Below are 26,359 nucleotides of genomic sequence, written 5' to 3'. Positions count from 1 at the left end.
GCTCCTGCCATCCAGGAGGCTGGGCACATCTGGGCCCCTTGCCAGCCTGTCTGCAGGCTCCCGCTCCTGCCCCCTTCTCACTTTGAACATCATCTTTCCACGCGGGGCTGCGAGGACAAGGAAACCGCAGCGGGCCGCGACCAGCACGCACCCGCGGCAGTTCTACCCAAAGCCTGAGCCACTCGACGCTAAAAGCGCAGCAGAGTCCACGCGCCCATCGTGCAAATAGACTATTCGCAAATGATTCAGGAAAATGCTGGCTAAAATAACCACGCAGACTGAAATGGGGATGGGATATGGACAAGACAATGAAAGCTGGTGTTTATATTTGGATGCAAATTTTCTCCAGCAGCGCTGGTGACCGAGAAGCGGAAGCCTTTGACTTCAGGGAGAACCTGGTAGTGACTAGAAGCCTTCCAGAAGTATTAACAGCCTGGCTTATTTACTTCCCTCAAAGCCAGTACAACACTGCAGCATTAATAAGAACAGCCTGAGCAATGAAACGCAAATGCCACTCAAATAATTAAATAAAGAGAACGATCCTCCTCCCAAAACAACGGACGGGGCTGTAACGTCTGCCCTCACGGGAAAGTCTCATACAGGAGGCTCTTGTTCCTGTAGCTTCAAAGAGGCTGTTTAATTTTAGTACGTCAGCAAGCATATGACATTACAAAGCACTTCTTAGACAAAAGCAGAGCCGAGGAGATCTGCAACCCATTTTCCCTACCGGAAGGAAGGCAAAGCTTCCTATTGCAGGGAGGAGGTGGAAGGGAAAGGGGAGGGGGCTGACATTTTAGAGAGAACGAACAAGGCCAACGTATAAAATTCAGGCAGACCAGGCACAGAGCAGGGAGGTAAAAACAGCAGAACAGGGTGGAATACAAATCGGCCCCATCTCTTGCCCAAGCTTGGTACATGTTTGCCTTTTTAATTTTGCCGAGATTAGTTTTGCCGCAGCTGCAATCCGTCCAAATCCCGAGTCCCCTCCTAGGAGAGATGTTTGCCTTTCACTTCCTTAGAAGGGTACATATTTACTTTGTTCTTTAACGCGCCCAGGGCTCAGCATCACGATCAGCAGCCATCCAAACACCAAGCCTCTGGACGACTTGCAGCCCGGCTCCCCCGAAGCCAGGAGCCGCCCGGAAGGAATGGCTCAGCGCTGGGCGTGCGGCCCTCCCAGCGGGGTGTCACAGAGGAGCTGGGGGCTTCACCGATGGATTTTTAAATAAGAAAGGACACCAACCCGTGCTGACATTGCAAAAGGTGCTTACTGAATAAGCACACATTGCCCAGTAAAACAGTACCTCGCCAGCATTGCTTAACCGAGGCATGACCGGGGCACGGATTGTGTTATTCCAGCGATGGCCCCGTGGCTCAGCCGGCGCTCTGGCCTCAGCTCCCCCAGCACGACAGGCAGGGGCCGACGGCTCTGACAGCTCAGCTCACCCAAGTGCAAGTCTCAAAAGCCGATATCTCTTTTTCTAACTCTAGTAAGATCACCCTGGGAGGCCACGAAGGTATCTGAGGCATTAAAAAGAGGAAGGAAAAAGTAACAGAGCGGCTGAACGCACCCTTTGACACCCCCCTGACTTGCCAGTAGTTACAAGAAGGAGCAGATGAACTGGCCGAGAAGATGGGTTTGAAAATCCTCATACTCCCCTGATTTCCACTGTCTTGACACAGACACACAGTGATTCAGGTCTAGCACGGGGCAAGTACACAAGGGTTCATGCCCTCGCCCTCTCCAGCCCCCTGCACCTTTCCCGTGGCAGCACACTGGAAGGTGCCTTCCACGCTCACTTCCTCCGCTGCCAGGGACTCAAAGAAAACAGCAGGCAAGGGGAATAAAAAAAAAAAAAAAAAAATATATATATATATACACACACACACACCTGCCAGGCTAGGGGAGAGAGATGCAGGAATCTGCTGTTCCAGCCACAGCACAAGTAGCCGTTGCACTAACCCGCTGGATTGCTTTTTTATGTCCCTCTGCCTCCACAGCCATGGGGAACGCAGCTCTTGCTATCCGTTGCCTCTGCATTACGGACACTGAGCCAGAAATAAGGCACTAATCAAAAAATCAGGGTTACCCTTCCATCTGATCTTTCACAAGAGGGACTGAGGTGGTGGAAGAGATGCCCTTATCAGTGCTGCATCTTCTAGCTTTACAAACTCCAAATGGTGAAAAAAATCCAACTCCAGTTTTCACTTCACAGTGAAGATCTCTTGATCTTCCCTGGGCTATTTATAAGCAGCTTTAGTCAGAAGACAGTTTGCTCATCAAAGAAAGCGGGGAAAGTCCAGGCACTGGTCAGACAGTGACTAGAGCACAGCTTTTGAATCATTTCTAACTCACACTGATGCTTCAAGCTGCTCCAGGGGTTTGGCTTCACGATGAACGAGCCATTTGCTCCCTGTGGAGGGAGGAGCGCGCAGCTGTACAGGTCAGACAGCACCAGCCTCTTACCCAGAGCTTGCCGTCCCAGTAAAACGCTCCCAGCAGCTTGACGATGTGCCGGTGATCGCAGGTCGCCAGTATTTCAATCTCCACCATGTAATCCTCCAGTTCATCTTCGCTCTTTGTTTCGATGACTTTGGCAGCTGCTAAAGCACCGGTTTCCTTATTCTTAGCCTGCAAGACAAAACCAGCGTGAGCACAAAGGCGAGGAGAGCCAGGAGCACGCAGCACTTGCACAATTCCCGCTCCCCCGATTCACACGCTTGGTACCAGCCACAACACAAGCACGGAAACTTGCAGATGCATTTTTGCTTCCCAGACCTGCCCGTAGCTTGGCAGAGGGGATGAACGCTGTGTCAGGGCCAAAGCAGCCTCCTTCCTCCCTCCAGTCTCTAATGCCCACGCCGCTTCCCATCACAGGGAGAGAGAGGCTTTCGGAAAAGGAGATGCATCCCGTTGTTCGTAGCATGAAAAGAAAGATGACAGAGGCCAGAAAACCTCAGAGCACTCAGGCTCTCTGACAACAGCATAGGTGACAGCTCCATTTACTAGAGGTGCTGAGTACAGACAATCCAACCAAATTCACCGTACAGCCGTGAACCATCTCCACCCCGAACGCCCCTGCGCTCCCCTTCCTCACCGGGATCCCCACCAAGGCCGTTTTCGTGACACACGAGGGAAACACGGGGATCACCTCCTTGGCAGGCAAAGCAACAAGAAGGGCGCACTTTGATTTCCCAGGACTGCCCAGTATCCCTACTGTTGCATATTAGTGAGCTCTTCAGATCATAGTAAGAAAAATACTACACAGGCTCTCCCAGCTGCCCCCTCCGTTTTATACAGTCCCTTTAACCAGCTTATTCACCAAATAACTAGAAAACCATCAAAACCTCTTTGTCCTAGTGGTTGGAAAACTTTTGCTGACCTTCCCTCCCCATTCCTCACAACACCCCAGGAGCGCACCCGTGGGTTGGCAGCGTGCTGACCTCCTTCCCCCCAAGCACCCTTCCCCAAGCAGCCCTCGCCGCCTAGGAAGGGGTCACCAGTAGCTGCCCCGGGGCTGCTCTGCTTGTAGGTGCCACACACCAGCAAAAGGCTGTTAATGCTGGACTGGAAGCATTTGCAGACACGTTTCTTATCAACCCACTCCTCTTTTGCCCCCATCCCACATGGGGAAAAGGCAGCAGACGAAAGGCTCGGCTAAAAGCAAGCCTCGGTAAGCAGGCAGCGCCAGGCAAGCCTCGGAGCTGCTCCCACGGACCGCTTCAGCATCACCCACCCGGCACTGTCCATCGGCTTCTCCCAAAGCTGCCAGGGCAAGTTTGCGTTTTGCAAATGCAATTTACACAAATTGTTGCAAAAATTCGGAGTTTGCAACAAAACACCAAAAGAGCGTTTGCGAGAGAGTCTGCACACAGGGCTGCTTCACTGCGAGATGTGGCACGCTGGGAGAGGGGGCGAGACGGGAGCTGCTGACTCAGGAGCTCCCCGCCGTTCCCAGACGTGCATTGAATCAGCAGATCAAGGGACAGGAGAAATCCCTACAGCTCACCCGCCCCGCTCCCCACCGACGCGGGAGAGCCCCCACGGCATGACTCCAGTGCGTCACCCCTTTTCCCTCCACTGCACCCACTCCGGGCTGCCTCTCCCCCGGGGGAGAAAGTCCCCTGTGGATGTTCTCACCGGAGGAGCTGGGCAAGCTCTGCTTGTGACCTTTCTTACCGCTCTGCAGTTTACATATCTCTGTTTGGAAAACCTACACGGGAGCTTACAGGAGGATTAATTCCTAGTATAAACACCGCAAGCCCTGCTGAACAGTTTTATATAGCTTAGGTGATAATATCACTGTGTACCAAGGAACAGGCTGGGGAGGGGGGGAAGGAATAAGGGGAAAACCATACAATGGAGGGAGGAAAATAAAGGACCCTTGGGTCTCTGCTGGGTTTTGAAGACTTGCTGCATTCGCATGAGTTGGCATGGACAGCTGTGCCTTTACCACAGGGGAAAAATCCATTTCCATCTGGGCTCTCTGCCCAAACGCAAGGCAGCAGCTCGTGCTGGTTTCAGAAGCTGGGGCGTTTCTGTTGCTCAGGTTGGGTTGTTTCTTACCGAGTTGCCCCCAGCTGCCCAGGGAGGGCACGCAGAGCGGAGCAGGGGGAGACGCGGAGCAGAGCAAGCACGGGGAAAGCACAGCACGTCGGAATCGAAGCAAGATGTGCCCCACTGTGTTTGCTCTGCACTTATGGCATTGGGAGAGGTCCAAGGAGGGGAAGTAAATATTGTGAGAAGAGGTGGGGCTTCCCTTGGAGGTCAGCCATCGCACGCTTCCCACCGGCAGGGTCCCAGCCAGCTCAGCCTTTCCAGGATGCTGGGGCCCTGCAGGCACCTGAAAAAACCCGGGAGCAGAGCGTGCCCCAGTCCCCTACAGCACCATCTCCCACTGAGAGGTCTGACCCAGCCTGCCCTCGCCCCAAGCCTCGCGGGAGCCACCCCGGCAGCCACGCTGCCACCTCTCATCCCCTCCCGGGCTTGCCAAGGCACGCAGGGGTGCTGGGTGCTGAGCTGGAGGACATGGGTTTGCAAACTGGGCTGCAAGCCGTGGGTGGGGGAGGACCGCAGCCCACGTGGTCGCTGTGGCAGCCTGACCTCAGTCACCGTTACTCCTACGACTAGCGGGTGAGCAACCCAGCAACCCCCAGCGATCGCTTCCTTTCTAGATAGGAGCCCATGTACACCCTGCCTGACGTTCAGTCTTTAAAGATGTCTGTAACCGAATTAGCTGCTGCCTTTCTCCACCACTTTGGACTGTCCCGAATGAGAGCGTTCACCCAGCCATCCCCTTTTCCTCATCCACTCTAGCAGGGCATGCAGCTTGGGGAGGGAGGGGATCCCATGAGCTGCACAAGGTGGGCTTCCACCCCAAAGGGAGAGGAGCACTGCTCTGTCCCACGTCCCCCAGGCCAGCCGGCACAGGGAGGTCACACTGCTCGGTCACACCAGCAGAAGCGAGACTACCATCTCCAAGGAGAAGTCAGCTCAGGACATCACAAACTCACGATGCAAGAACACGAGCTTTTGAAGCGGCAAGCTCACGTGGGTAGGGATGCCATGGGGATGGCGTGGGCACGAACCCTGTGATAATGTCACCGCTACAACTGAGTGCACTCACGGCACTTCCCAGAAGGGACCAAAGTGCCCCATGGGACAACAGAAGCAGCTGAAGTAGGAAGGGGACCTGAGACCACGAGGTCAGTAGGACATTTTGGAAAATTAATCTCCTCCAGCATGGCCCACTGTAGTGTGGAGGGGAGACTGGCTGCCCCACACAGCTGCCTTTGAGAGGACCAACACTCGTACAGGCTGGCGAGCTCATCCCCTCCCGAGGTGCCCACGGCCCCCCTGAGCCCACACCCAGCCTGCGGGGCTCCTGCCCTGCAAGGAGGAGGGAGATGCACACCGGCTGGCGTGGGCCCTCCTAACCGAGCTCAGCAAGTCACGCTTGCCATCGCAGGAACTTTGGAACTCCAAGAAGCTTCTGCCCATTTCTCCACCTCCCCTCTCCCTGCATCTGCTTGTCCTCCAGCCCTGACACCAGGCTACAGCCACGTTCCCAGCGGCCTCCCCGGGAATGGCAGCTGCCTGCCATCAGGCAGACGGCTGCATCGCAGCCCCTCGCAGCAGCCAGCCGGCTCCGAAAGCTGCTCACAGCAAGCCAGATTTGTACAGGCAGCATCAGATTTTGGCCAAGTACGCTGGGCGGTCTCTCTGTAACTCACATCTGGCAATTCCCTTCAGCTTCTCTGCTGGTATTTTCCTGCATACAAGGTATTATGGCAGAGATATTCCTTCAGGAAGGTTTGTTTGGATCCTAAATAGGCCAAATGCTTATGTTGCCAGCCCTGGGAGCCAGTTTCAGACATCCCAGGCATGAGATGATGCTTTAGGGTTTAAAGCCTTTTCCTGATTTCTGCTTATCTTTGTACAACAGATCAGAATCTGCCCCAAGACATTAGCACAAAGCAAAACACAGCCCGCTCTGACCTCAAAAAGCCAAGCTAGCAATTAGGCAGAATGAACCAGCCTCTCAAGTCTGCACCATACCCCTCACGGCAAGGGACCCGCGGCTCCCGGCCGAGGAGAGGCAGCACCCGCTGCTCGCCCTCCGGGAGCCGCGGGAGGGAGGAGGTTGCCACCGGCCTCTCTGCAGCTTCGCCCCTACCTTGAGCTTCGCTGGGGGTCATGCCCTCACCTTGCAGCCAGGGAAATGAAAACTTCTCTCATGGTGGGTGTTCTGTTTGTCTTTAAACCCCAAAGAAAGGAAGAGACAATGATATGGAGGAAAGAAGAAAACCAACAACTATCAAGAAAGCACCCTAGGCTGACTCGAACAGTGAGTTTGTTAGGCAGCCACGTCATTTGACATGCAATCCTGCAAAATACACGGCTTGAACTACAAATCCAAAATCTTCTGCAAGCCCTAGCCTAATTACCTGGTCTCCAACCCCGCAAAAGTCCATGTAGAGAATGCAGAGATGGGGAGAGAGCTTCTGTTCTCAGGTAAAACACCCCCAAATATGCAGCCTTTGAGGAATTCAGGTGGTTTCCCATTTTTTCCAGTGAAATTTGCGGACAGAAGTGAAAGAACCACCCAGACGGTAAGATCCCAAGAACAGAAGCTGTTTCATGCCTGTGGCCTACAGCCGGTCAGTCAAAAGCACGCATCCAGTTCCATCTTCTAGCTCCTCCACTCCTGGGCATGTTAATGTCATGAATAACTTGTCCCTGGAGTGCTAATTAGCACCAAAAAAACCAGAGCAGACAGCTGGCAGCACAGTGCCCAGGGTGTGCTGCTGAACTACAGTTAGATTCATTACATTGGCATTTAGAGCCTGAGGAGCCCTTATGGCCACTACCAGCCTTTGGGCAAACGAACGCACGGCTCAGACCGCAGCTGACAGGTCTACACAGAAACAGGAGTGGAACATGCATTCACAGAAGAAAAACGTATCAAATAAAAGTTATCCAGTAAACCACCTCCAGAGAGCCACGCCACAGCCAAGCAGGACACAAAGGATCTTGCTGGAGTCCTCCGGAGCAAGGTGGGCGCTGGACATGCTACTGCCAAACCCACTGGGAATGCCAGGGAACAGGGGACGAGTAGGGATACTCCTGGAAGGCAGAGGCATGGAGAAACTACTGCTCAGCTTATGGAGTTAAGGGATGAGAGGTGCCTGTTCAGGTGACAGGAGAGGCTGTTTGGCCTCTGCCTGTGACTCACCCCCCCGAGCTATTGTGAAATCCAGATTGAGACAAACACAGGAACTATTTTAAGCCTTTAAAGAACACGTTGCCGGAAGGCTGGATTGTTCGGTCCTTCCTCGGGCAGGACTGCCGCCAAAGCCACGGCCAGTTTCTAGGTGAGGCAGAGGAAAACCCTGCGTGAACTCTCACTTGCCAGCAGAAAGAAGAGAGCAGCACCGCACGCGCCCTGATCGCTTCGTCTAGGCTTGCTTGCCCACAGCATCTTCCCAAGCCAAGGGATGATCCCTTCTAAGCTGGCCTGTCGTACCGTGCCACCACGTTTTTGGTGTGCGCTACTCTTCCCATCCTTGCAAGCCGTCTCCCCGTGCCAGGAGAGCTGATGCTTGAGATATCATTGAGGTAGAGAACCAGGAGTAAAAAGCCCGGTGCTTTCAGTGGATGCTGTATTTGGGGGCTGATAGTTCTGACTTCCCCCCATGCACCGTATTCCTGGTGTGCGTCTTTGTACACAAGTGATTGCTCACTTAGATACTTCCTAGGGATTCCGTAATGATTAACTGCTGATGAACTTTGCCTGAGCTGTCGGCATCCATAAACAAACACGGGACAGACGGGCTCGGGCCAGTGCTCCTGTTACTGTCAAACATCAATGGGAGCTGAAATGAGTTCCATGCCCAACAAGCCCCCTAGAGCCACTTCAGTTTGTCACCATAAGTGCAGCCTGTTTTGGGGTTTCTCTTCTTTTGGAAATGCTGAACTCAGCCCCCAGTACCAGCCAGCAGAGCGGGTGACAAGCAGGCACGGGCGCACAGCAAGGCTGGCACAGCCCAGCCTGGCAGCCCTGGGCATGCAGCAGCGCCGGGTCGGGCAGGGCTCCGGCCGCCCCGGGCTGGGCCAGCGCTGCTGCGCTGGCAGCTGTGGCAACACTTTTGCAAGGGCTAGGGGAAAGTGGAAGTGGCTTGCGAAACACCGCAAAAAGCGTTAGTTAAAAAAAAAAAAAAAAGCAGAAATGCCTTTCTCTGGCTGTATAAGCTAGAGGCAAGGGAAAGTCACACCGCCAGAGAACTCAAGCTATGGCCAAGGACTTCTTTTCTATGTAGACGTACCAAAAAAAAAAAGTGTGACCAAAGCATGGTACACGCACCTTTGCTTGCCTTAAAAGCTCAGCAACGGCCCAGCAGAAGGGGGTGAGAGATAACAAGCCCAGGCAGCAGCACATTAGTCAAGGGGCAGAAAAGCTCCGCACAAAGCTTCAGACCTCGCACCCAAACACGGTGGCAGCAGACAAGAGGTTTCTTTGCTGGTACGCCACACTATAACCCACCTACAGAAACTGAGCTGACCTCGTGGTCCTGGCACGAGCGAGAGATGAACAAAAACCCACGCGAGGTTTGAAGAAAGGAAAGATGTACGTGGATCCAATGTCTTCAGCCTACGCAGACCTAGAGCTTGGAAGCATGAGACAACCTTCAAATCACCGGTCCCCTGGAAGAGAGCAGCGCTCCAAATGAAGCACTCCTGCCCTGGTCTTCGCTCATACAACACCGCAACACTGAAAAAGAAATTAAAATGGGGGAGAAAAGCCATGCAACCACTTCTGAGCATTGGCCTGAATGGCTACTATGCCTGAGAGCCAGGGAACAGGGCTTAGATGGACAGGGGCAGTATGCATGTCTGTCTGTCTGCCAGTCCTTTCACCCTGTGCTAGAAAAGCATCAAATAAGCAAGGCCCTTGTAGAAAAATAAAAAGCTGATCAGACCTTTGCTATCTCTGCAGCACAAGCCTGCCCAGGGAGGACGCCCAGCAGCACGCCTGCGATCGTCAAGAGAGAAATGCAGGGTGAACGGTGCCAACGCCGACATCCAGCAACAGCAGCTGGCTTTGCTGGGGCACAACCTCCGTCACTGTCTCTCCCGCCTGCTGAAGTACACACGAACATTTCAGTTGGTTAAATAAGGACACGAGCCATAAAGACAGGAGTGCAGGTAGGCGTCAGGGAACGGCACGAGAAGGGGAAGTGTCAGGAAGGTTTCCACGTGTTGGATGGGAAGAGCATTCTGTTTTGAAGAGCGGACGTTCAGAGGGCGGACGCGTGGTGCTCTTCTACTGCCAAGTCACCAAAGCCCACAGGGGACAGAAGCCAGTTAATCCACCTCCAGCAGCGCTAACACCATCGCTCTGCTCTTCACAAGGGGCACGCTGCCCGCTCCAGCCCTGCGTCCCCGAGGCAGCGTGCACAGACACCGCTCCCCAAGACAACCACGCTCTTCCCTCTTCAATGGGAGCAAGGCAGCGCCGGTGACGCTCAGGCCCAGCCGCCGAACCAGACGGGCCACGCTGAGCACGGCAGCGGCTCCCCGTGCCCCTGGCTGGCAGTGCTTAACCCCGGCACACCAGCAAGTGTGCCACCTCTCCCCACCGCCTTCAAGAGGCGAGTTTATTAAAAATTTACCCGTTATTTCATTATTTTAAAGAGGTTTTTTTGAAGTGATTTTGCTCTTCATAGCTGAATTCCTTTGCACGCAGGATTTCAGGCTGCGCGGGGCTGGCAGCGCTGGCGGAGGGGAGGGCAGCACAGCATCGGCTGCAGGCAGGCAGAGCCCCCCGAGGGCCCCCGACCGCGCCGTGTGGCAGCGAGGCTGGGTTTGACCCGAGACCCACGACAAGAACCCCAGATTTACAGAGAGCAGCACCCCAAGGATGAGAAAAAGAACATGTTTTTCCAAGAAAAATGTACACTTAAGAAAAAAAAAATTAAAAAAACATGAGATGTGCTGGGCAGGGATTTTTCTCCGGAACAACGATTGCCACGTGCTTGAGGGTGAAAGGCTCAAAGCCTTCATCCAAGCTTTCTCTTCCGCAGCTCCCACTGGCAGCAGCACTGCCAAGCTCTGACACTGAAGTCATTAGCAAAATATTTAGGCCACGGAGAGCTGTCCCTCTCCCCTGCCACACAGCCAGAGCCGAGGCGCCGCAGGGCGCGGGACAAGCTGCACTTGCACTTCAGTGGGGATGGAGCACCACACGTTTCCCTGAGTTTACAGCAAACATCAAGCTTAAAGTTCAACCGGGTTTAATACTGTTGGGCCCCTGCTCTGTATGTAAAGGAGCGGTGTCTTCCCCTTCCTCTTCTCTTTCTGGCTGAAACATTTTAAAAAAACCCTTCAGCTATTCTAAGGGACAAGGCCATGATTTGACCTTACCATTGGGTTTTAATTTTTTTGTGGCCATAGTTACAATCAACTTACGCTTCCCCCCCTCCCTTTTTTTCTTCCTCTCTCTCGTTTTTTTTAGCTAACCCAGCAGATTAGCATCTCCCGTGACACCCTTTCCAGAAATTACATGTTAAATCCCTCGTGAACCCAACCAAGAGCGAGCCCCCATCACTTGAGCCAACCCATGCAGAGCCAGCGGGGTGCAGGCTCGGCTGGCGAGCAGGGGGAGGCCTGCCAGCGACAGGGACGGTCTCGGGACCTCCAACGGGCCCGTCGCTGTGAAAGCCAGCTGCACAGCATTTAACAATTAGTCTTTTATTACCCAAATTTCAAACCAGAGCATTTATAGTCCTTATCGGGCGCAGCGCTAATATCACCATAACCGATCAGATATAACCCAAATTCAGCTTTTTAAGAAGAAGAAAGGAGAACAACATAAAAGGCACGCTTATGAGTTGCTGTGGCACAGGGCTCGGCGTTATCTCCCTGGGAGGCGGCACGAAGAGCTGTTTGAAGGCAAGTTCAAGCGAACAAAGCCCTTGTCCGCCGCAGCCCGCGCTCCCGCGGGGGACAGCCCGTCCCCGCCCTGCGAGGAGGAAGCCTTATCGCGGAGCCCGCGTCCCCATCAGCGCGCACTGGGAAGCGGAGATAGCGTTGCACAAGAGGCATGAGCACAGCAAAAACAGTCCCGCCATGAGAAAGGCAGCGAGTCCCAGGGCTTCTTTCCAGCAGAGCCCACGCTTTTGTAAGATCAAGTCCATGCCCTGCTAGCTCGGGAATTCTCAATGACCAGAAGAGCCCTTGCATATCTGTTCCTGCTGACTTTAATGCAACTACCTGCAACGCCAACTAATGGGTTTTGCAGGCCCGAGATGCGATTCAGCAGCCCCAGGCATGCAGCCCCGGCAGCCTGCGCCGCGGGCTTCGCTCTGAGCACCCGCAAGGCCCCGGCATCAGCACGGCTTTGCTTTGCTCCGCAAAGCAGCTCACGGGGGTGCTGCTACCGCTTCTCCCTCCCTGCCCACGCAAACAGACCTCGACTTTGAGCAAATAAAGCCACAGCCGTGCATTTTATGAATTGTATCTTAGGCAGTTCTGAAGAAAAACAACTCTGCTTTTTTTAAGGCTGTTTGGAAAGGGTCTGAGTTAGGAACTTGTATTTTTATATGCCCACAACCCAAGGGGTGCCGCAGGCTTCCCAGGCTAGCACACGCTGACCACCGCTCCCAACTGCTGCCCTAACGGCGGGTTTGAGATCATCGATTTAATGAGCTTTGGATGAGGTGGGTAGCAAAGCGAATTTGGCATGCAGTGTGTCGCTATCGATGGGCGGCTATCGCTCCTTATCACACCTGCTGGACTTACCAAAACCAAGGCATTAATAGAATGAGAGCTAGAAAGAAACAGTTTCTCCCCACCCCCTTCCTACTTTTCAGCTTCATTACCCTCTGCAACGCCTGGCGCTGCTTCCTCATACAATCGGGTCCCCTTTCGCTGAAAAAAGTCTTTGTATAAAAATAGGGAAATCCCAGTAGTTTCCCCTGGCTGCAGGTTTCTTAAGGTCTGCTGCTTACATTTGAGGCTTCACTATAGATTTGATTCTTTTTAATTAATATGCATTAAAACCAAGCCTGTCCTACTTTTGTAAACACTGCCTCAAACCAGTTGAAGTTTGCTCAGCTGGGCACACGGGGAGCCCAAGACACAGCTCCCTGGTCGGCAGCCCAGTAACGCTCCCCAGTAAAACCATCACCCAGCCGAGCCCTCCTTCCTCCTGCTCAAACCTGGGGTCATAAAACCAAAACCTACTAGAATGAGCACGTATTTTATTCTGTCCACATCCAAATTTGCCCCAGGCCAGACTACTCAGTGTACAAATCCCATCCTTCTGCCCTGCTCGGGGTCGACGGGCTCCTGGGAGCGAGCGGGGCAGACGGCGGGCAGGGCAGGACGCAGGACGATATCACTGCCCCGCGCTTCCGCCCGCGGAAAAGGGGCGGAATGGAGGCAGGAACCCCACTCAAACACCCTGGAACTGCCACGGCCCCACAGCACTCCGACGTGCTTTAAATGGCCACTTTTGTGTGAAGAGCAAATTGACTTTAAAGTGACTTCAAGAGAATGATTAAAATTGTCCGCTGCCTCTCGGCCACCTACATTCTCCTCGCGCGCGGGCAGGCTGGTTGGTTTGGGGCTTTTTTGGATGCTGAGCGGAACAAGAGGGCAAGCCTCTTCTTTCACATCCCCATCCTAGGTGCACCACCACCTAGGGTAGCGCTCCGGATTTAGAAAGAGAAAGGAAGCCAATATGCAAGTTAAATCTTAGCATGGCAGGAAACTGCTTCTCCGCAATAACGCTACTGGCTACTGTCTAAAATAAGGCTTTATAGTACATGGCACCCAAATAGTTTGGGATTCCTAAACAAACAAACAAAAGCTTGCGCGAGAACTCTTCAAAAACCAACCACGTCCGTTCGCCAGCCAGAATGGAGAACAGCGGAGAAGAGAGCAAAGAAGATGGAGAATTAAAACTTTACTAAGAATAAAATAGCTGCCCTTTGATTTCTGTTACGACGTTCATGCCCGCCCCTGATCAACCGTGTTAAAATCATCTCGAAAGCAGACACTTGCCTACGTGTCCTTGTTACAGACAGGGTGAACTTCTGGTTACAAGCACATGGCCTGCACGGGGCCATTTCCGATAATCCACAGTCTCATCTGGGTCGAAATGGGGATCAATGGAGATGGAAGTAGCTGGAGATGAGGAGATGTTACTCTCCGACAGCCTTAGCCTACAACACATACAGTTACTCTGACGGTTTTAGTACTGGTGTGAGGCTGGAGTTAATCGCAGAGGCATTCAGGTATGACAACGGACTTAAAAACCAAAACAGCCACTTATAAAGTAGTTTTATTCTAAGAAGTGACCTATTTTGGATATGTTATATACATTTTAAATAGAGAGAATCTAAATCAGTTATTCTTCCAAGTTTTCATTTGTCTCAGAAGCCTATTAACTTATTTTACGATGTTTACCTCATTCCTATCATTGCCTGAGAAACCTAAGCAAATGTAAGCAAGTAATTACCCAGGAGAAGAGCGAATGTTGCTGTATACAGATGGGTTTCCAGTGCACACCACCAAGTACATCAGTAACAGAAGCACTGATTACTACTGGCGCTACTTTTGGAAGGATAAATATATTGGGGATTTAAATACGACTTTTAGGAATTGCATTTTATTAGAAGAAAGGATCCTTCACCAAAGACTTCCACTCAACGGATGCTTAGGGCCCGATTTTTTAGAGAGTTTCTACCAAATAACACGATGGCGACAGCAAAGAGGTACAACAAACCCCAGGGCGCAGCGGCAGAACACCTCTGCCCTGCCCGGCTCCCTGGCCGTCCCCGTACCACTTAGTTCTCGGTTCCGAGAAAGCAGCACCTGGTTGAAGGAGCCAAGGAGAGCAGCCGAGCCCCGCCGGCGGCCGGGCAACCCACGGCCCCGCTCCCCAAACCCACGGCCCCGCTCCCCAAACCCACGGCCCCGCTCCCCAACCGCGTTTGCGGTGCAGGCCCCCGGGGCAGCCGGATCCCCAGCTGCTCCTCCCGCCCCAAGCAGAAGCCTCCTCTCCCCGCTGCTGCACAGGAGACCGGAGGACTCCCGAGCCGGGAACGCAAGGGCGCCGTTGCTTTGGAGCACCGCACCGGCAGGCTCGGCAAGGGGCGCCTCGCCGCCCTGCAAAAGCATCGCTCTGAAACAGGCGATGTAAGGGCAAAAGAGAAAGAAGAGCTCCTCTCCCTCCCTTCGCCTGCACCAAGCGCAGCCCGCCGGCGCCCCGTCCCTCCGCTACGCGCGCAGGCGGCCGCGGCCCCGCACGCCGGGGGTCCCCGCACGCCGGGGGGTCCCCGCACGCCGGGGGGTCCCCGCACGCCGGGGGTCTCCGCACGCCGGGGGGGTCCCCGCAGCAGCGGGCACCGGGGACCCGCGAAGCCGCCCCGCCGGGCGGGAGGAGCCGCCGCCGCGGGCCGCAGGTGCCTCCCCCGCCGCGGACCCACCTTGTAGACCTTGCCGAAGGCGCCGTCGCCCAGCTCCCCCACCACCTCCCACACCTCGCCGGGGTCCAGGTCGCGGCGGACGTGCTCGTACTCCTTGGAGCGCCGCTTCTCGAAGGTGGAGAGGCGCAGGATGCGGCGGAAATTAGCGAAAGCCATGCCGGAGCGGGGCGGCGGGGAGCGGCGGGGAGCTGCCGGCAGCCGCCTCCCGCGCCCGGCCCCGGGGGAGGCCGGAGTCGCTGCGCGCCCGGGGAGCGGCGAGGCGGGGAGCGGGAGCGGGGCCGCCCCCAGCCGCACACATGGAGCCGGCGCCGCTCCACCTGCGGGCCCCGCCCCGCCCCGCCCCGGCGGCCGCCCCCCGCCCCGCACGGCCCGGCCCGGGCACGGCCCGGCACGGCACGGCACGGCACTGCCCGCCCGCCCCGGGCACGGCACGGCACGGCTCGGGCACGGCAGGGCTCAGCCACGGCATGGCACGGCCAGGCACGGCTCAGGCATGGCATAGCATGGCACGGCACCGCACAGCTCAGCCAAGGCACGGCACGGCACGGCCCGGCTCAGCTAGGGCATGACATGGCATGCCATGGCACAGCTCAGCCAGGGCACGGCCTGGCTCGGGCATGGAACAGCACGGCATGGCACAGCTCAGCCAGGGCATGGCACGGCCTGGCACGGCTCAGGCATGGCACGGCACCGCACCGCACCGCACGGCTCAGCCAGGGCATGGTACGGCATGGCATGGCATGGCACGGCTCGGGCATGGCACGGCACCGCACCGCACCGCATGGCTCAGCCAGGGCATGGTACGGCATGGCATGACATGGCACGGCTCAGCCAGGACATGGCCCGGCACAGCTCAGCCAGGGCACGGCACAGCCCAGCACGGCTTGGGCACAGCATGGCATGGCATGGCCCGGCATGGTACGGCTCAGCCAGGGCATGGCATGGCACAGCACGGCTCGGGCATGGCATGGCATGGCATAGCACCGCACGGCTCAGCCAGGGCATGGCCCGGTGCAGCATGGTACAGCACAGCCCGGCTCGGTTCAGCCCCACTGGCAAGCCGTGTCCCTGGGCGAGGCAGGGAGCCGCGTGTTCCGTGCCCCCCACCCCAGCACAGCAGGAGGAGGCCGGAGCGTCCGAGGGCGACGCTGGATACAAATAACCTTGAGGACCTGGAGGGAAAGGTCTGGAACTGCTCAGCGGCCGCTGCGGCGCGGGGCAGGCCAATGGCAGCCGCAGGGGCTGCGCTCGCTGCTGGGGCCGAGCCCAGGCACCTCTCCGAGTGTAGAAACATAACCCTGAACTGCCGTGGCACCCGAGGGACGTTTCCTTCTTCCCCCAGTTCATCTCATGTGAAAACAGCCAAACACAAATATTTTAAAAACTCCCAGTAGCAGGAATTTGAGTGTATCAGCACCGCGAGCACCCGCCACGAATTTGTTTTAGAGAAGATGTGACCCAACTGGTGTCAAGTGTGAAGGTTTGCATCCTCTCCCTGGCAAAACTTCAAATCCTCTGAAAAACCGACTTGAAACCAAATATTAAATGGGGACATCTAGGGGAAACAGCCGACGGTGCAGCCGGGCTTGACAGCATCCCTGTTCTCACCGGAGGGCTGAGCGGTGGGCGGCTGTCCGGGCCACCCTCGGGCTACCAGCGCCGCTCTCGCGGCCTGCGCACCCTGCCCCGCGCACCCGTCCCATTAACGAGCCGCGCGTCGGCACGCTCCCTCCCGACGTGCGCTGCAGGCGAAACGCGGCACGGGCCCTTGCTCTGAGAGCAGCTGGGCTTGGGGGCTCCTCCGTAGTTCCCTGACGTTACAGCCCAGAGCGCGGGGGCTGGTCCTCCCCTCTCCTTGTCTTTGCTGTTAAGAAAAAAATGGGTTTGCCCTGGCGCGATCAGCCCTCGCATTTCGATGGGGAATTTCCCGATACTGATGCTTGAAATACTATTTAAAACTCCGGTTCCTAGAAACGTCTGGCTGTATGAGAATTTCAGGTGCCTTTTTTGAAGAAAGTTTCGTGTTCCCCTACTTCTTCCTTTCTCCCCACTGAGTTGAGGAAAATCAAGCTGAAAATGCAACCCAAGTAGATCCCTGGAGCAGAAAGAAGCTGAAAATAATGGAGCACTTTTTTTCACCTAAATTCATGGGGTTTGGATCTGATCTGATACGATGTGTGGATTTGGCAATACTGGAGTAAAACCAGAACAGAACAGAATCAGAGCAACTACTTTCAAAATTTCATACTTTTAATCTCGTTTTTTCCAGTGTTTTGGCTATCAATTTCCTTTTTAAGTTATCATTCTTATTAACATTTTTACTTTATTGTACAAGGGGACCTGGGCATTGCGCACAACGAGGGAAACGTGGCTTGGATGGAACCCCCAGAGCCCACCGAGGGCAGTGTCCCGCTTGGAGCGGGCGAGTCGCCAGCACTGCACCAGCGCAGATCTGCCCAGCCGAGTCCCGAAAAGCCTCCCAGGCCGGAGCAGACGGGACCTGCGGGGGACCTGCTCCAGGGACACCACGTCCCAGCGGAGGGGGCTGCCGAGGTCCCGCTGTGCCTCCCAGGCTGCTGCCGGCGGTCAGCGCCCCGTCCCCCGCCGTCTGCCTCCCTGGCGAGCGTTCGACCCCGTCTTTGCGATTGCCCCTACGAGAGCTGTGGGCAGTATCGGGGATATCCCGATCATAATCGCCCTCAAGAGCATCGAATCTGATTAAAAGTGCAAGATAGTCCAGGCTTAAGGATTTATTTTAGACTGTAATGCAAACCTCAGCTTCAGGCTAGTAGTTCCCCAAAGTCTGTTGGTCTGCGCTGAGGAAGAAAATTAACTCTGTCTCAGCCGAAACCTGGACACCTCATCAGGTGCTGTGAAGATATGGAATCCAAGACAAATCCTGTGCCAAAGGGCTTGCAGCGTCGGTAGGAGCCCTGCCTATCTGAGGGTAGGCTGATCAGGCCGGGGCTCGGAGAGGCGATTTCTCTGCTGGCATAAATTTTGCAAACCCAAGCTACCCCTTTGGAAGTTTCTGAGCAACTCTGGTTCAGCACAGTGTTTTCAGGGCTGGGGCATTTTTCATCCAGCGCTTGATACCCTATAAGCAGATTTGCTATCTCTTGGCTCCATAACCAAAGGGAATCAGCCATTTGAATCCTTTCCATCCATTTCTTGCGGAAAGCTCACAGGTGTCAAACCAAGTCAGCAAACAGGTTAATTATCTATTGATGAATTACTTCTTACTGTTTCTCAAGTGATAAATAAGAGAATATAAACTCCAGAAATGCAAAAAACTGAAAATCTGCCCCAAGCCCCTGGGAGCACCCCTGATGCTACGGGCTGGCGGTCACGAGCGTCACCGTTGCGGTACCTGCGAGCGCCCCGAGTCAGCAGAGCCCTCAGCGGCGCGCGTCAGCAGAGCTGAGCTCCCGCTCAGCGGCACGACCAAGCAGAAGAAACCGCTGCCCTGACTGCAAGCCTTCGTACGCTCCGTGTTCTAAGTGCTGGGTTACGGAGGGTCTGTCGACCAACGTAAGCCAGTGGAGTTTGATTTTATTAGTAGCGCTCCTGGTATAGGTGGGGGTAAGGAATAAAGAGCACTTCCAATGGTTATTGCTGTGCTGGATTGGACTCGTTCTGGGTTGGAAGAGGAACGGGTGATAAACACTTCATATCAGAGCGGTTCAGCTTCCTAACAGCTAACTTGAACAAGAAATTGGGCATTCAAAAGCAGCCGTCTCTGAGCTACAGCTCCCAGGCAGGCTGCACAGGGCACTGTCAGGTGCTGGAGACCAGGAACATCGAAGCCCTGGCCACGAGGGCGAGCAAAGCCCTGCAGTGGCTGCCACGCGGGACCTCAGCACGGACCGACAGGCTTCGGGGTGCCGCCCGGCTGAGGCTGCAATTCGCATTACAGTCTAAAATAACTCCTTAAGCCTGTGCTATCTTGCACATTTCAATCAGATTTAACGCTCTTGAGCATTGTAAGAATTATTTCTGTCACCTGATTTTAGTATGTATTACCCTTTAATGCCGAACGGAAGGGCAGCCTTTGCCTCCACATCTGAGGGAATTCCTTGACCGTGTGGGAACAGCGTTGAAGCCGTGGGCCGGAGGTTGCGGCTGGTTCTAGGGCAGAGTTTTCCTTCCGCGAGGGGTCATTGCCACGGCGCTAATGCTGTTTCGCTGGTCTTCCACAGCCAACCGAGATGAAGCTGAAATCTGGGTGTTTTCTGCAGCATCTGCACTTAGATGATGTGTACCGCTTGCTGTCAGTAAGAAATACTGCGGCACTGGCAGAGTATTTCCAGCTCCTGGATGTTCATCAAAAGAATTATCTGAACAGTAAGTACTTCTAAAAACGAGATTGGCATTAATGCTCTAAAATTACAGCGCTGCGTAATATTTTGGAAAGAGATATACAGAATGTTACATCGCTTAGGATTTAAAACCAGAGATCACAGACATTACAAATATTACACTTCAGATATCAGCGCTCTATAATACTAATGAACTCGCAGCTTGGTTAATACAAGCGCTTGGCAATACCCCAAAAAGCTTTCAGATCAGCATATATCGCCGTGTCCTCCCCGCTCTACCATGCTCTGGAAGGTTACGTGGCCCGGCTACTCCTGCCCCGGGCTCTGAAATACGTGCGGCTCAGGGGCCGTGCAGAGCCTCTGGGATGCATTTTCAGCTCACATCGAAGGCATTCCTTCCCCCTTCCCTTGCCTCCTTCCCTGTTTGTGAGACAGAAAAATGTCCAAGAGCCTACGAAGCCTGTTTGATGTCAGGGTATTATCGTCCTCTGCATCCCAGCCGCGCGCAAAGCCGCGGGCTGGCCAGTACCGCGCAGACACGGCAACCGGGTCCCGGCACGACGAGCAGACAGTCGCCGTAGGCGAAACCCAGGCCAGCCATAAAGGAGAGCTTTACAGCTGCGCAAGCACGGGGCAAGGGGGGATTCCTGCCTCTCTGAAGCCAATTCCTTGGTACTGCGGCAGCCTCGTCACACGATCCTTCCCACAAACCGACCGTGCTCCGTGTCAGAAAGCCGGTGGTTTCTCGCCGACAGCGTCCTCCACGTGAGGCTGTTCGCAACCCCCCGTCCACTGGTTCACAGCTTCCCCGCCTCCCGCCTGCAGTTCTTCAGTCTATTCCCATGTTTCTGGTTGGTTGGAAAAGTCCTTTTTTCCTCCAGGGGTGGGGTAGAAAAGAAGACAGACAGAAAATTATGAGCACTTTAACATTGCCTTCTGTGCAGAAATCACATATGCCCCTTTCATAAATCAGGCCATCTTATTAATACTCCTCTATTAATTCTGAACAGTATCTCTTGCCTGCCCCTGTGTTTTAATTGCCTGTGCAACATGTCTGGGAGCAGTGGGCATTTAAAATAAAATAAATCCTGATAATTATTGCTCTCGGCATTGTGCAGACGATGCTCAGAGCTCACTGTTTTCCAGATCTGCAGTTTTATTGCTTTCTCCGTTATGTGACCAGCCTGACCAAGGACCAGATCATGCTGCTGTTCGACTCGCTGGATGGGAACACGAGGGGTAGGGCTTTAACGGGCTCTCCAGGGTGGCATGCACCCTCCTGTCCCAGGAGGGGGGCACCCTGCGGGTCCCGGGGGCGGTACAGGGACGTCTGCCCCATCCAACATCCCAGTAACGGCGATCAGTCGCTGGAGCTGAGCTTTACTCACGGCACACAAGGGACAGAGAGGGTCCCTGGGTCTCTGCTGCTGCACAGGAAAGGACAGCAGGGAAATGAGCCGTCCCCCTGTTAATACCAACCTTGCTCCTCTGGGATAAATCCACCCCTGAACCTTTTGCAAGGTAGGAACCATCTAAACACTCCTCCCAGCTCAGGCTGCCCATCTTAGTTCTCCAAAAAACAAGCCCTCGGCTGTGTCTACCTATGGGGAAGAGAGCAGAGCGTCTGTTTTCACCCATCGGTTCCTGCTAGCTTGCGGGTGCAGCCCGTGCCGATGCCCTTCTTCAGCCTCCCCGGCATCACCTGCAGCCCAGGCTGGGGAGAGCCCGGTGCCTTGCCAGGGACCGGCAGCCAGGACAGCGGGCTGCAGTGAGGGAGAGGGGTGGCAAAGCCAGGGCTGCCCCCGGAGCTCGACCTTGCTTGGATGTGTCCTGCAGCTCCGCTCCGGACCAGACACCCGGCTGAGGGCCAGCGCTCGGGGCTGCTGCCTGCAGGACTCGGAGAGGAGCCAACGGCAGGACGTAGCCCTGCAAGTCATTCGGCACATGGGAGGGGTGGGAAAGGGCCTCAGAGAGCAGCCCTGGAGCTCGGCTGGCCGTCAGGAGCCCTCCCGGCACAGCCTGAACCCAGCCGGCGACAGCGCGTGCTCCCGCCTGGCTCCGCCGCAGGAAGCACCGGGGCTGCGGTATTTCCTGCGGGCGCGACGAGCAGGAGGTCACCTTTATTGTCTGGACACGAGCGCCGGTTGGTATCCCAGGTGTTCTTTCCAAGCAGGAAATCGGCGCTTATCATCTGTTTCTGAACCTTTCTGCCCCGAAACAGAACCATCTTGAAAAGCGGTTCATCCGCTGGCACGCAGGACCTGCCTTTCAACTGCTGGACGTAGACGGGGATGATATGATTGATTTTAATGAGTTTGAAGCCACAAGGTTTCTCTTTAACATCCAGAAAGAAGAACTTAAGAAGATATTCAAGGACTTTTTGATATTTCTGGAGATGAGGTAAAACTAGAGAAGTTACAGTCAAACGATAGGCCATGAAAATGCCCCTAAATTCAGCAGCCCGCAGCCGCTTCTCACTCAAGCCTGATTTTTCTTCCTGGTGACTTCAGGAGCGAGTCCTTGGCGACTCACCCGCACAGTCTGAATTGAAAATGTTTTAACAGTAAGACAGCAACAGGAAGAAATAATTTTTTGGGGGTAAACCAGGCATATTCCTGTGTCTGAGGAGACTCGAATTGGAGGAGGTGGGCAGGACTGGCAACAAGTGCCTATTTAAGCCATTTTCTCTGAGTTCGCTTGTGGCTTCTCACTGTTTTGCAGGCTCCCTGCAGTCCGTTCTCGGAGCTGCTGGCCGGGGGGTACCTTGGTGGGGTACACTTGGACTTGAAACTCCTTCTGGAAACGTGCCGTACCTTGGCCTCTGCCCGTGCCAGCGAGAGGCCGATGCCAGATAAGAGCTGCAGGGGAAGCAATGTTTCTTCTCTGATGGATCCCTTGTTTTGACCTTAAACTGGCTCCAGGTTCCAAGGAGAGGCCGTAGGGATCTCACCCATCCCTGCTCCATGGCGAGGAGCAGCTCCCCGCAACCAGAAAGGGAACGAAGCTGGTAACGGCACCTGCCCGCCAGCTCCGCGGTCAGCCAGCCCTTACGGAGCTGCGTGCACGCATCCCTGGCCAATTCGCTTTTGCCACCAGCTCCCTTTTGTCCCTGTCCGGTCACCGGTGCTCTTTCAGATCCCTCCCTGCTCTGAAGTAGTCTCTGATTAATGACCACCTGCAGCCACACTGGTAGGGAATAAGTCACTAATAGACTGCAGACATCTCTCATCTCTGTCACAGCTTCACAGCATCCTCATGACTTCGGCATCTCAGCACGCTCCAGGAGCACGTTTAGCAAGAGAGCCGTTAGGAACCGAGGGAGATCCCTTCTTTCTCCTCCTTTCTGCTGCTAGGTTCCTGGGTTATTGTTTTTATAGGTAATTCTCCTCCTCTATGCTCCGCCACCAGCATCCTCCTCAGTGCTTCGTCACAGGCAGCTGTTGCATCCCCGGGGAGCCCCGCAGGGCCTGCAGCCCGTTGCCTGCATGGTTTAGCGGCGCAGCGCGGTGTCGCAGCCTCAGTCCTGCTCGGGGCTCGTTCCCGGAATGAGCTGTTTTGGCCCCAAGTTGCATTGATCCCGTCCTTTCACCTCGAGGCTGCCTGATTAAAAGGCCACTTTAAGCAGGAGCAGCGCGGCTGTGGTACAGCCGTGAAGGCACCCCGCTCCCCCCTTCCACCCTCTAAGCCCGGCTGTTATGAATCACTCCAACATCTGCAAGTCATTACAAATGGCAGAGAAACAGCCGCGTGCCAGGGAGGTGCCCCGTTAGCCTGGAACACCTTCGGGATGAGCCGGAGGCAATCAGTTGAAACCAATTTCTCCTGAGTCAGTCGGGAAACGGGAGCAAGCTGGAGAGGAGAGGCTGGACTCGGGGTCCTTCTCTGAAATAACTGTTCAGGTTGGGCAAGGCTGCCTTGCTAAGCCAGGGATCTCTCTCCTCTCCAAAACTCGCAACTGAACTGCAGGGAATTCAAGATGTTTGCAGTCTTCTGTATTGACAAACAACAACAAAAAGAGGAAGGGGATCACGAATAGCCTCCCAGCAGGATCAGCGAGCTCCCACCAGCCTCAGCAAGAACCCTTTACCCAGCTGGGAATAGCACAGCCTCGCCTCTCCGTCCCCCTGGGCTCAGCTTACAGCCGCCAGATAGATGTACCGAACTTGCGGAAAGTGCGGCAGTAAGGCAACTGCCTGTTCCGCTTTCTCCATTGCGCGTCACCACTGCTCTGCCAAGGCGAGCACCAGAGACGGGTGTCTGAGGAGGAGGAAGGACGATGCAACTTGGCCTTCAGCCTCGTGCCTCACAGCTCTCCCCAGGACCAAGCCTGACGTCGGCGTTATCTTCCCCCGTGCACTGCAATGGGTTACAACCCCGTCCTGTCCCCGTTGCTTGCGGTTTAGCGAGCGCCCTCCTCCCCAGCGCTGCCATTTTGCCACATTCGGACACACTCAGAGCAGGGCTGGTTTGAAATGGGGCGGACTGGTCTCTCCAACACGGAGCCACTCACGCTGGCAGCTTCCCGCTCCCGTGCTCCCCGCTCTGCATCCCCGCCTGCGTGCTCCGGGCTCGGGCCACTCCCTGCATCCGTGCTGCTGCGCTGCTGGGAACGGCCGAGGACAGGAAACGCCGCTTGCTTCGTTAACGAGACCGCCTAATGAAGTCCATGTGGAGAGAAAGCAGGAGAGCAGTGTAGTTTCTCTTGCTAAATATTGACTGTTTACCCTTTGGGCACAGCAATCCAGTGGATTTATTTTCCCCCTCTCACCTTACACGCAGGGCATCAGACCACCGAGCCTCCTCCAAACGCACCGCCATCGGAGAGCTTCCCTAACGAAGCAGCAAGGCTGCAGCATAAGGGACTAATTAGACTGGAAAATTCCAGTCTCCAAGCGCTGCCACTGACCTCCCATGAAGTGAGGTTTCGGCAGGCCTGCCAGGCAGCATCCCACCTCTCAGACCTCTGCAACTGCTCCGAGTCCAGAGAAAATAAGCTACGCAGCTGAAATCCCAACTTTCCGGGATTATCCAGAGAAAGAGAGAACCCAGTGAACCGCTCCTTGCAGAGCTCAGTGCCTTCTCCATAAGTTACCTTGATATTTTCAGCCCGGATTTGAGGGACCGGCCAGCCCCAGCTTTCAGCCAGGTGCTCCCGCCAGCATCCAGAGTGACCCCGGAGCTCCTGCGCTGAGCGGGGCTGGTGTCCCAGCACAAGAAGCAGCAAAATGAGGTCTGCAGTTAAAGACCATTGCCCTTAGTGCTGTCCCTGGACCCCAGCACCAGATATTAGCACAGCACCAGTCTGCAGGATGGGTGCATTGACCAAACTGGGACGCAGCTTTAGCCAGCAGAAAGCAACTGGAGTTTGGCATGGGACCAGCGGCGAGGGTGCAACGCGCAGGGCAGAAACCTGCTAGCTGTAGCGCGTCATGCAGCGTCATATAGTGAGATATAAGTCAGTGAAATACGAATACAGGCACAATACAAACATTAATGACGTTGTATGTCAATTAGGAATAGAAGCACCATAATCTATATACCATAGCTCTATAAATCATACACAGTCTTCTCCCCGAAGCTCCAGCCTAGGCTGTTGCAGTTGGGAGGGACCTACAACGTGACCTAGGCCAACTGCCTGACCAACTCAGGGCTGACCGAGGTAACACGTGTTATGAAGGGCACTGCCCAAATGCCTCTTAATCACTGGCAGGCTTGGGGCATCGACCCCTCTCTAGGGAGCCTGTTCCAGTGCCTGACCATGCTCTCAGTAAAGAAATGGTTCCTAATGCCCAGTCTAAACCTCGCTGGCGCAGCTTTGAACGATTCCCACGCATCCTGTCCCCGGACCCCCGGATCGGCACCTCCCTCCCCGCCCCGCGCTCGTGTGCCGCAGGGTGCGAAGCAGCCCTCGACTTCACTGCTTGCAGCTGCGACTGAGAAGATCTCGGCTCTTGCGCACTTTTGACCTGGAACCCACGTCCTTTTGGGGTTTTGCTTGGGCCAGCGGTCAGCCCGCAGTTCCCCAGCCCCCTTCATGCACCAAGACGCGCTACAGCTGCAGACCAGCGGCAGCTCGGTGTGGTGTGGGTACGCACCCGTGCGACTCGAGGCGGACGTCCCGCTTGCTGCTTGACAGGCGCCCGTGCTTTGGTCAGCTAGAAGATGGGTGAAGGAAGATCACACGTAGCTTTATAATCCCGGGGGGTTTGAGGACGTCGGCTCCGAGAACTTCTCTGTCCGTGCTGGGGGAGGTGGAAGCAGGGCTGTCTCGTGGGTCAGAACAAATGGCTACAAGCAAGCCTTTGCACCTGCTATTTTACAGATATATATATATATATATATATACACACACACCCCCCCAAAAGGGAACATGTATATATAAAAGAGATTATATATACTCACACATATAAAAGGAGTGTATATATATATATATATATATATATATGGGAAAAAGTTAAAAAGTTCCAGGAAAATTACACGCTTACTTGTTTAAAACTCACATTGTAAGTTCTACCATGAAATTATCCTAAGATAAAAAAAAAAAAAATAATTGAAATGTTTCGCTGTGATAGCATTAGACCAAAGCAGCCTACAAAAAAAAATTATTCCTACTCCTCTGATACATTAGGTAGTTAATCAAGACTACGAAAGGGTGACCTGAATTAAGACAACACGTCAGTTCATGTAATTACCGGACCATCAGACGGCTCCGTTATTTCGCGCTGCTCCCGAGCTGCGGCAGCGAGAGCAGAGGGCTGGCGCTGGGAGCCCGAGCGCAGCTCCAGGCCCTGCCCTCTCCGCGGACCGCGCACCTTATTTGCAAGGTAAAACGTTGTCACACACCAAAATCGTTACCAAAACGCGTCTCTAGGGGATTAGACAGGTAATGAAAAAGGTGTAGAGCTCCAGCTCAGAATTAAAAGCCCTACTGAAGAAATTTACAAAGAAAAACAACACTGAGTTTATTTCTTAAGGCATGGCATTTCCAGGATTACTTTTTTTTTTAAATGCTGGGGGGGGAAGAGTTCCTCTTTTTTGTTTTAAAT

General features: G+C 54.7%; 2 protein-coding genes across 3 annotated transcripts in view; one reads left to right on the top strand and one right to left on the bottom strand.

The window, feature by feature from the left end:
• STK10 (serine/threonine kinase 10) overlaps window positions 1-15,310 on the bottom strand; it is a 51,254-nt gene extending 35,944 nt beyond the window's left edge. The window contains exons 1-2 of one of the 2 annotated variants that reach the window (XM_087753872.1): window positions 14,995-15,310; window positions 2,468-2,632 (exon numbers count right to left, since the gene is read on the bottom strand). In XM_087753872.1, the coding sequence (XP_087609998.1) occupies window positions 2,468-2,632; window positions 14,995-15,150 (321 nt within the window). In that variant the 5' untranslated portion in view covers window positions 15,151-15,310. Of the gene's footprint in view, window positions 1-2,467; window positions 2,633-9,044; window positions 9,386-14,994 lie in introns of those variants that run through there. The other variant, XM_087753874.1, reaches the window with a different exon arrangement.
• A 1,910-nt stretch (window positions 15,311-17,220) lies between these two features.
• Window positions 17,221-23,349, top strand: EFCAB9 (EF-hand calcium binding domain 9). The gene is made up of 4 exons (XM_087754197.1): window positions 17,221-19,338; window positions 20,460-20,780; window positions 21,470-21,713; window positions 23,241-23,349. Exons 1-4 carry the CDS (start codon window positions 19,203-19,205, stop codon window positions 23,347-23,349), a joined length of 810 nt encoding a protein of 269 aa, XP_087610323.1. The 5' UTR covers window positions 17,221-19,202.
• The last annotated feature ends 3,010 nt before the right edge of the window (window positions 23,350-26,359 follow it).

This window comes from Nipponia nippon, unplaced genomic scaffold, assembly GCF_047370975.1.
Source record: "Nipponia nippon isolate SJK-2023a ecotype South Korea unplaced genomic scaffold, ASM4737097v1 scaffold_17, whole genome shotgun sequence".
In the NCBI taxonomy this organism is placed as follows: domain Eukaryota; kingdom Metazoa; phylum Chordata; class Aves; order Pelecaniformes; family Threskiornithidae; genus Nipponia; species Nipponia nippon.
Note: the sequence above shows the minus strand (reverse complement) of the source record. Positions and strands in the feature narration are given on the sequence as shown.

Excerpts from the sequence above, each read along its gene's own strand:
- EFCAB9 (XM_087754197.1), top strand. The coding sequence starts at position 19,203 with ATGAAGCTGAAATCTGGGTGTTTTCTGCAGCATCTGCACTTAGATGAT. Across the intron at positions 19,339-20,459 it reads TCAAAAGAATTATCTGAACA|ATCTGCAGTTTTATTGCTTT; the intron begins GTAAGTACTTCT and ends ACTGTTTTCCAG. Across the intron at positions 21,714-23,240 it reads TTGATATTTCTGGAGATGAG|GGATCTCTCTCCTCTCCAAA; the intron begins GTAAAACTAGAG and ends TTGCTAAGCCAG.